The following is a 10,390-nucleotide window of genomic DNA, read 5'->3' as shown; positions in this document are numbered from 1 at the left end:
GCTTCAGATGGCACAGTCGTCCTGGTGGGCGGGGCTTCAGATGGCACAGTAGTACTGGTGGGCGGGGCTTCAGATGGCACAGTGGTGCTGAGGGGTGGGGCTTCAGATGGCACAGTCGTCCTGGTGGGCGGGGCTTCAGATAGCACAGTGGTCCTGGTGGGCGGGGCTTCAGATGGCACAGTCGTCCTGGTGGGCGGGGCTTCAGATGGCACAGTAGTACTGGTGGGCGGGGCTTCAGATGGCACAGTGGTGCTGAGGGGTGGGGCTTCAGATGGCACAGTCGTCCTGGTGGGCGGGGCTTCAGATGGCACAGTAGTACTGGTGGGCGGGGCTTCAGATGGCACAGTGGTGCTGAGGGGCGGGGCTTCAGATGGCACAGTGGTCCTGGTGGGCGGGGCTTCAGATGGCACAGTGGTCCTGGTGGGCGGGGCTTCAGATGGCACAGTGGCCCTGGTGGGCGGGGCTTCAGATGGCACAGTCGTCCTGGTGGGCGGGGTTGAAGGCGTGGCTCCTCAGCTGTTCCAGGCAGTAGACCAGGATGAGTGTGCCGGTCAGGTGCCTCCAGCGTTTGGTGATGGGGTTCTTCATGCGGTCCAGGCCCAGGTGCAGCTCCTGAAGCATGTCCCGGTAACTGTCTCCAATCTGCGCCGCCCACGTCACCAGGAAGTCATAGGCCGGCTTCCACATGGCCTGGACACAAATGGGGACAAGATAATCATTTACTATAGCAAACAAGTCAAGTGATTCAACCAGTGATTCTGTTTCTAAAACTGTCCACCACCTTGCACCTGTCTGTCCTACCTCACTGTCCACCACTCCACTCCTGTCCCGGTGCGGGGCCTCATAAGCGTCCATCTGTTGCCTTGACACTTTGGCCAGTTTCTCTGCCAGCTCCCTCCAGCGACCAGCCACCTCCACTGCAGTGGTCAGCAGCACAAAGTCCATGATGAGGCGTGCTACCAGACCCTGGCAGTCCAGCTTCAGCAGGGCCTGTGGACCAGAGCGCACACTCAGACAACAGAAGACATGTCCACATGTCCATTAGGTGAACACCACCAGCCCTGTTCACACATCGAGCCTGCCAGACTTTCAACCAACTTTACACTCCAAAGAAAGATTTGTGCTACAGGTTTAACCACATGTTACCCAGAATAATCGTCCATGTCTCTACTTTCATTCAAAAAAATAATTAATATTGTATATTATTGATCTGTTTTTGAAGACATTTGAAAAATCGCAGTTTTAGGACTTCCGAGATGTTGGCGGTTTAGTTCGGGTGAGTCCCGTGGGCCCGTAAGCAGTCAAATCTCCGGCGGGCCCGGGGTTTGAATTAGGAGGGGGCCCGCCGTGCCCCTGTAGCTAAATTCCTCGAAAAAAATCAAGATTTAACTAGTAATTTGGCCATATTTGGGGTATTTTCATCGCTTAAGTTTCGTTTTGATAGACATGCCCACTTCGCAGTCTTCTCGCTTCTCATTGGCCGAGCGGTCTCCGTGATCTAATGTCGATGAAAGCGGGCATCTGATTGGGCGCTGCGTTCGGTTGCGTTCGGTTGTACTCGGAAATGCTCCGTCTAATTTTGCGCCACAAGTGATATCGAGGTTGGCGGGCGTCAATCTCCTCAGTTCACAATTCAATCTTTTTAAAGTTGTTTGCAACAAAAGCTGTAATTTTGCACATTAGGGACAATGTCAATGTGGAAGTATCCAAGGGCCCCAAGGGCCCCGCCCCCTTTGGAGCTGTTAGCATCGGGGCAATGTTTATATGTTAGTAGTTTATTTTGTAGGCTGTGATTTTATATATTCCACAAGATCTCCTTGTGTCAAATGCTGTAAACAGTATTTATTTTGTATCTAGGTCTTAATTCTGCTTCCGAAGAGTGCACATGCTTTTTTGCTCGCTCCGCTTGCTCTCAAATCAAATCAAATCAAATCAAATCAAATCAATTTATTTTTGTAAGGCCCAAAATCACAACAACAGTTGCCTCTGAGGGCCACAGGGAGAAATGAATCAACAATGTCTGTGGTGGCGATGGAGTCAGACAATGTCTGTGGTGGCGAGGGACGATGTCCCAGGGTCCTCTGTCCTTAGACTCTCCTTCTCGGCCAGGAAAAACTACCAAAAAAAAAAACTATCGCTGCTTTCCTTATTTATTTTGCTTTTTAATCAGTTTTTGTTGTCCAAACATTTTTGCTTTAGACTTTTTCAAGTAAACCAAGGATTTTAAGAACATTTTTACAGTTTTAACGACATATCTGACGCCAGCGACATGTCCGGGAGAAGAAGAGAGAAAGACTGTGAACGCTGTCGGAAATATCAACAAGAAATTAGTGAGCTGAAAACACGGATATTTGTTTTGGAATCTAAAAAAGTTCTTCACGATACAATTCCTGTGTCAACCGATGGTAAGAAGAGCACACTTTTTACAAGAAAAACTGCTACTTTCAACCTAAACTGCAGTGACTCTGTGTCGTTTCCAAAACTGTCTAAAAACCAGAAAGACCAGGCTGTTTCTTAGAACAAACTTGGAGCAAAGCCTAAACGATACAAAGATAACGTGAAGTCACCTAAAATACAGCTCACAAACAGATTTCTACCACTTTCAGAGATGGAATTAAATGAAAAAATGAAAGATGACGTGGCCAAAATACAGCGAGGAGGATCTGTGCCAGGAGCCAAGGTCATGCAGATTGTTTTGGTTGGGGACGGCGCGATAAGTCATGTGACGCATGAAAAGATAAACACACATTCTTTTCCAAGCGCCACTGTTTCTGAGATAACGTCACTCCTTCCAAATATTATGGCTAAGCATGGAGGAGCTAAACAGCTGATTGTGCACGTGGGTGCAGTGGACATGCGGCGGGAACAGACTGAAGTTTTGAAAAAAGACTTCTTGAAGTTATTCGACGTGCTTGATAAAATGGAAATCAAAACATTCATAAGTGGACCTCTTCCAAACATCGACAGGAGCATAAACAAGTTTAGCCGGCTTCTTCAGCTGAACACATGGGTGTCCAAAGAGTGCTCCCCGAGAGGACTACACTACATTGAGAACTTCTATCTATTCTGGAAACGAGAGGACCTGTTTAAGAGAAATGGCCCCCACCTATGCAGAGGTGGAGTGAGGGTGCTGACAGAGAACCTGCTCCACGCTCTGAGGCATTGGACTGGGCCTGGACAGGGTCCTGAGCAGATAGTTAGAGAAGAGAGGCATGAGAGAAAAATTCCTGCTCCATCAGCCAGAGACCGAGCCAATGTTTCAACATCAAAAGCACCACAACCTCAGCCTGCACCAAAGGATTCATCAGCAGCTGCTCCACCACCACCAGCAAAGGATTCAGCTCCAGCTGCTCCACATTCACCTCCACCGCCTCCAGCAAAGGAACAGTCTTCAAAGGCCTTGGACCCATCTGTGACAAGCCCAACAACATCCCTGTCATCGCCCCTGCCTTCACACCAGCCCTGGGTTCCCCCTGTAACATCTACTCCCACTAAAGATTCATCATTCTCCTTCTCATCTCCACTCTCACCCAGGGGCCTTCCCAGCCATTTTGAAAGTCTGATCAAATCAGGCATTAAGATGGCTCCACTCACGCCCAATATAGCAAGGGCTATGTCTTCCCTGCACAAGCCGACTACACCAACAAAAGCCCCAACACCCACCCCCCCCTCGCCTCTCACCTGGTCCCAAACTCTCCTTGGCTACAAAAGCCCCACCACCCATCCAACCTCGCCTTTCACCTGGTATCTCCCATAGCTAGGATGCACTGGGTCTCAGCGTTGCCGGGACTTATTGTCACATTAAAAATCAAACCAACCCGGGGCCCTATGTAAAAAGAGCCCCCCCTAGTGCTATTTCTGTAGTCACATCATCACACAGATGGAAAAACAAAATGCGAGTCAGGCCCAATCTGAGAAATGTGATTCATATTCCCTGTGAAAAGATAAAGCCCAGTCCCACTGAAACTAGTCTGAAACTTGCTGTGCTAAATGTCAGATCCTTATGTAACAAATCTCTCTTAATGAATAATTGTATTTCTTCTTATAATCTTGATTTTATGTTTTTAACTGAAACATGGCTTGACAAAAACACAGGAAATGTAGTTCTGATAGAATCTGCTCCACCCAACTTTAAGTTTGAATCTGAAACACGAGAAAACAAAAAAGGGGGTGGAGTCTGTGCTGTCTTTAGAGATGAAATAATTACCCGCAGGTTGTCTTTTGGGGTGTTTTCATCATTTGAGTATGTATCCTTTAAAATGGAGCTAAAACGGTCTCCATCCATTCTCTTCATTGTTTTATACAAGCCTCTCCAGCACTGCCAAAGTTTTATTGAGGATTTTACTGAAATGTTTCCGTCGTATGCACAGACTTTGATGGTTTGGTCATTACAGGTGATTTCAATGTGCATGTTGATAATATTTGTGACAGAAACGCTAAAGAGCTTGATGCTGTCCTTGAAACCTTCAGTCTTACTCAGCATGTGAGAGGCCCCACCCACAGCAAAGGACACACTCTAGATCTCATAATTACAAAGGGGGTAAATATTTCAAATGTTAATGTGATCGATGTTGCTCTGTCTGATCATTTCTGTGTCTTCTTTGACCTGTCTGTTTCTCCCAAACCTCCGGTTGGTCCTGCAGTTGTTCAGAGGAGACACATAAGTGATGGCACAGGTGCACTGTTTATGGAAATGATAAACTTTGAAAATGTCTCTAATGTAAATTATTTGTTGAACTCTGTTACATCTAGTGTTTTGAATGTTCTGGACACCGTTGCCCCTATGAAGGCTAAAATGGTTAAAAATAAGCAGAAGGCGCCCTAAACTGGTTAAGGTCCTATCTGGAAGACAGGAAGTACTTTGTTGAAATTGGTAGCTGTGTCTCAGACCACATGACCCTGACCTGTGGAGTGCCCCAAGGGTCAGTCCTGGGTCCCCTTCTGTTCAACCTCTACATGCTGCCGTTAGGTCAGTTGATACGCAGTGAAAATGTGTCCTATCACAATGATGCAGACGAGTCAGATCTATGTTTCACTATCGGCAGGTGACTATGGACCAGTAGATTCACTCTGTCACTGCATCCAACAGATCAGTGTGTGGAGCAAAACAACTTTCTCCAGCTGAACTCAGACAAGACTGAAATAATCGTTTTTGGACCACAGAAACAAAGAGAAAGTGTTAGCGGTCACCTCCAGAGTCTCGCTCTAAAACCTACAAACTAAATTAGAAATCTGGAGGTAATAATGGACTCAGACTTGAACTTTAATAGCCACGTCAAATCAATAACATCAGCAGCTTTTTACCATCTAAAAACATTGCCAAAATCAAAAATATAGTGTCAAAACCAGATTTAGAGAGACTTATCCGTGCGTTTGTCTCCAGTAGATTAGACTACTGTAACGGCCGCTCACTGGTCTCTCCAAACGAGCTGTAAAACAGCTGCAGTACATCCAGAACGCTGCTGCTCGGGTCCTGACCAGAACCAGGAAGTATGATCACATTAGTCCTGTTCTCAGGTCTCTGCACTGCCCCCTGTGGCTCAGAGAAGAGACTTTAAAGCAGCTCTGCTTGTGTACAAGTCTCTCCATGGCCTAGCACCAAAGTACATCTTGGATATGTTAGTGCCATATGAACCATCTCGGACTCTGAGGACCTCAGGGACCGGCCTCCTGCTGGTGCCAGAGTCAGGACTAAACATGGACCGGCCTCCTGCTGGTGCCAGAGTCAGGACTAAACATGGACCGGCCTCCTGCTGGTGCCAGAGTCAGGACTAAACATGGAGCGGCCTCCTGCTGGTGCCAGAGTCAGGACTAAACATGGACCGGCCTCCTGCTGGTGCCAGAGTCAGGACTAAACATGGAGCGGCCTCCTGCTGGTGCCAGAGTCAGGACTAAACATGGACCGGCCTCCTGCTGGTGCCAGAGTCAGGACTAAACATGGACCGGCCTCCTGCTGGTGCCAGAGTCAGGACTAAACATGGACCGGCCTCCTGCTGGTGCCAGAGTCAGGACTAAACATGGACCGGCCTCCTGCTGGTGCCAGAGTCAGGACTAAACATGGACCGGCCTCCTGCTGGTGCCAGAGTTAGGACTAAACATGGACCGGCCTCCTGCTGGTGTCAAGAGTCAGGACTAAACATGGACCGGCCTCCTGCTGGTGCCAGAGTCAGGACTAAACATGGACCGGCCTCCTGCTGGTGCCAGAGTCAGGACTAAACATGGACCGGCCTCCTGCTGGTGCCAGAGTCAGGACTAAACATGGAGCGGCCTCCTGCTGGTGCCAGAGTCAGGACTAAACATGGAGCGGCCTCCTGCTGGTGCCAGAGTCAGGACTAAACATGGACCGGCCTCCTGCTGGTGCCAGAGTCAGGACTAAACATGGACCGGCCTCCTGCTGGTGCCAGAGTCAGGACTAAACATGGACCGGCCTCCTGCTGGTGCCAGAGTCAGGACTAAACATGGAGCGGCCTCCTGCTGGTGCCAGAGTCAGGACTAAACATGGACCGGCCTCCTGCTGGTGCCAGAGTCAGGACTAAACATGGACCGGCCTCCTGCTGGTGCCAGAGTTAGGACTAAACATGGACCGGCCTCCTGCTGGTGTCAAGAGTCAGGACTAAACATGGACCGGCCTCCTGCTGGTGCCAGAGTCAGGACTAAACATGGAGCGGCCTCCTGCTGGTGCCAGAGTCAGGACTAAACATGGAGCGGCCTCCTGCTGGTGCCAGAGTCAGGACTAAACATGGACCGGCCTCCTGCTGGTGCCAGAGTCAGGACTAAACATGGAGCGGCCTCCTGCTGGTGCCAGAGTCAGGACTAAACATGGACCGGCCTCCTGCTGGTGCCAGAGTCAGGACTAAACATGGACCGGCCTCCTGCTGGTGCCAGAGTCAGGACTAAACATGGACCGGCCTCCTGCTGGTGCCAGAGTCAGGACTAAACATGGACCGGCCTCCTGCTGGTGCCAGAGTCAGGACTAAACATGGACCGGCCTCCTGCTGGTGCCAGAGTCAGGACTAAACATGGACCGGCCTCCTGCTGGTGCCAGAGTTAGGACTAAACATGGACCGGCCTCCTGCTGGTGTCAAGAGTCAGGACTAAACATGGACCGGCCTCCTGCTGGTGCCAGAGTCAGGACTAAACATGGAGCGGCCTCCTGCTGGTGCCAGAGTCAGGACTAAACATGGAGCGGCCTCCTGCTGGTGCCAGAGTCAGGACTAAACATGGACCGGCCTCCTGCTGGTGCCAGAGTCAGGACTAAACATGGAGCGGCCTCCTGCTGGTGCCAGAGTCAGGACTAAACATGGACCGGCCTCCTGCTGGTGCCAGAGTCAGGACTAAACATGGACCGGCCTCCTGCTGGTGCCAGAGTCAGGACTAAACATGGACCGGCCTCCTGCTGGTGCCAGAGTCGGGACTAAACATGGACCGGCCTCCTGCTGGTGCCAGAGTCAGGACTAAACATGGACCGGCCTCCTGCTGGTGCCAGAGTCAGGACTAAACATGGACCGGCCTCCTGCTGGTGTCAAGAGTCAGGACTAAACATGGACCGGCCTCCTGCTGGTGCCAGAGTCAGGACTAAACATGGACCGGCCTCCTGCTGGTGCCAGAGTCAGGACTAAACATGGACCGGCCTCCTGCTGGTGCCAGAGTCAGGACTAAACATGGAGCGGCCTCCTGCTGGTGCCAGAGTAAGGACTAAACATGGACCGGCCTCCTGCTGGTGCCAGAGTCAGGACTAAACATGGACCGGCCTCCTGCTGGTGCCAGAGTCAGGACTAAACATGGACCGGCCTCCTGCTGGTGCCAGAGTCAGGACTAAACATGGACCGGCCTCCTGCTGGTGCCAGAGTCAGGACTAAACATGGACCGGCCTCCTGCTGGTGCCAGAGTCAGGACTAAACATGGACCGGCCTCCTGCTGGTGCCAGAGTCAGGACTAAACATGGACCGGCCTCCTGCTGGTGCCAGAGTCGGGACTAAACATGGACCGGCCTCCTGCTGGTGCCAGAGTCAGGACTAAACATGGACCGGCCTCCTGCTGGTGCCAGAGTCAGGACTAAACATGGACCGGCCTCCTGCTGGTGTCAAGAGTCAGGACTAAACATGGACCGGCCTCCTGCTGGTGCCAGAGTCAGGACTAAACATGGACCGGCCTCCTGCTGGTGCCAGAGTCAGGACTAAACATGGACCGGCCTCCTGCTGGTGCCAGAGTCAGGACTAAACATGGAGCGGCCTCCTGCTGGTGCCAGAGTCAGGACTAAACATGGACCGGCCTCCTGCTGGTGCCAGAGTCAGGACTAAACATGGACCGGCCTCCTGCTGGTGCCAGAGTCAGGACTAAACATGGACCGGCCTCCTGCTGGTGCCAGAGTCAGGACTAAACATGGACCGGCCTCCTGCTGGTGCCAGAGTCAGGACTAAACATGGACCGGCCTCCTGCTGGTGCCAGAGTCGGGACTAAACATGGACCGGCCTCCTGCTGGTGCCAGAGTCAGGACTAAACATGGACCGGCCTCCTGCTGGTGCCAGAGTTAGGACTAAACATGGACCGGCCTCCTGCTGGTGTCAAGAGTCAGGACTAAACATGGACCGGCCTCCTGCTGGTGCCAGAGTCAGGACTAAACATGGAGCGGCCTCCTGCTGGTGCCAGAGTCAGGACTAAACATGGAGCGGCCTAATGCTGGTGCCAGAGTCAGGACTAAACATGGACCGGCCTCCTGCTGGTGCCAGAGTCAGGACTAAACATGGACCGGCCTCCTGCTGGTGCCAGAGTCAGGACTAAACATGGACCGGCCTCCTGCTGGTGCCAGAGTCAGGACTAAACATGGACCGGCCTCCTGCTGGTGCCAGAGTCAGGACTAAACATGGACCGGCCTCCTGCTGGTGCCAGAGTCAGGACTAAACATGGACCGGCCTCCTGCTGGTGCCAGAGTCAGGACTAAACATGGACCGGCCTCCTGCTGGTGTCAAGAGTCAGGACTAAACATGGACCGGCCTCCTGCTGGTGCCAGAGTCAGGACTAAACATGGACCGGCCTCCTGCTGGTGCCAGAGTCAGGACTAAACATGGACCGGCCTCCTGCTGGTGCCAGAGTCAGGACTAAACATGGAGCGGCCTCCTGCTGGTGCCAGAGTCAGGACTAAACATGGAGCGGCCTCCTGCTGGTGCCAGAGTCAGGACTAAACATGGACCGGCCTCCTGCTGGTGCCAGAGTCAGGACTAAACATGGACCGGCCTCCTGCTGGTGCCAGAGTCAGGACTAAACATGGACCGGCCTCCTGCTGGTGCCAGAGTCAGGACTAAACATGGAGCGGCCTCCTGCTGGTGCCAGAGTCAGGACTAAACATGGACCGGCCTCCTGCTGGTGCCAGAGTCAGGACTAAACATGGACCGGCCTCCTGCTGGTGCCAGAGTCGGGACTAAACATGGACCGGCCTCCTGCTGGTGCCAGAGTCAGGACTAAACATGGACCGGCCTCCTGCTGGTGCCAGAGTCAGGACTAAACATGGACCGGCCTCCTGCTGGTGTCAAGAGTCAGGACTAAACATGGACCGGCCTCCTGCTGGTGCCAGAGTCAGGACTAAACATGGACCGGCCTCCTGCTGGTGCCAGAGTCAGGACTAAACATGGACCGGCCTCCTGCTGGTGCCAGAGTCAGGACTAAACATGGAGCGGCCTCCTGCTGGTGCCAGAGTCAGGACTAAACATGGAGCGGCCTCCTGCTGGTGCCAGAGTCAGGACTAAACATGGACCGGCCTCCTGCTGGTGCCAGAGTCAGGACTAAACATGGACCGGCCTCCTGCTGGTGCCAGAGTCGGGACTAAACATGGACCGGCCTCCTGCTGGTGCCAGAGTCGGGACTAAACATGGACCGGCCTCCTGCTGGTGCCAGAGTCAGGACTAAACATGGAGCGGCCTCCTGCTGGTGCCAGAGTCAGGACTAAACATGGACCGGCCTCCTGCTGGTGCCAGAGTCAGGACTAAACATGGAGCGGCCTCCTGCTGGTGCCAGAGTCAGGACTAAACATGGAGCGGCCTCCTGCTGGTGCCAGAGTCAGGACTAAACATGGACCGGCCTCCTGCTGGTGCCAGAGTCAGGACTAAACATGGACCGGCCTCCTGCTGGTGCCAGAGTCAGGACTAAACATGGACCGGCCTCCTGCTGGTGCCAGAGTCAGGACTAAACATGGACCGGCCTCCTGCTGGTGCCAGAGTCAGGACTAAACATGGACCGGCCTCCTGCTGGTGCCAGAGTCGGGACTAAACATGGACCGGCCTCCTGCTGGTGCCAGAGTCAGGACTAAACATGGACCGGCCTCCTGCTGGTGCCAGAGTCGGGACTAAACATGGACCGGCCTCCTGCTGGTGCCAGAGTCAGGACTAAACATGGA

General features: G+C 52.8%; 1 protein-coding gene across 1 annotated transcript in view; it reads right to left on the bottom strand.

The window, feature by feature from the left end:
- Nucleotides 1-319: 319 nt before the first annotated feature.
- The window catches only part of LOC140359294 (SH3 domain-binding protein 4-like), a 33,842-nt gene continuing 23,771 nt past the window's right edge, over nt 320-10,390 (bottom strand). The window contains exons 4-5 of the mRNA XM_072444155.1: nt 802-990; nt 320-690 (exon numbers count right to left, since the gene is read on the bottom strand). Coding sequence (XP_072300256.1) covers nt 466-690; nt 802-990 — 414 coding nt within the window. The 3' untranslated portion in view covers nt 320-465. The remainder of the gene's footprint in view (nt 691-801; nt 991-10,390) is intronic.

This window comes from Eucyclogobius newberryi, unplaced genomic scaffold, assembly GCF_026437365.1.
Source record: "Eucyclogobius newberryi isolate DKJ021-1_F unplaced genomic scaffold, fEucNew1.0.hap1 SCAF_14, whole genome shotgun sequence".
Classification (NCBI taxonomy): domain Eukaryota; kingdom Metazoa; phylum Chordata; class Actinopteri; order Gobiiformes; family Gobiidae; genus Eucyclogobius; species Eucyclogobius newberryi.
The sequence above is the reverse complement of the archived record's forward strand: the minus strand, read 5'-3'. Positions and strand labels throughout refer to the sequence as shown.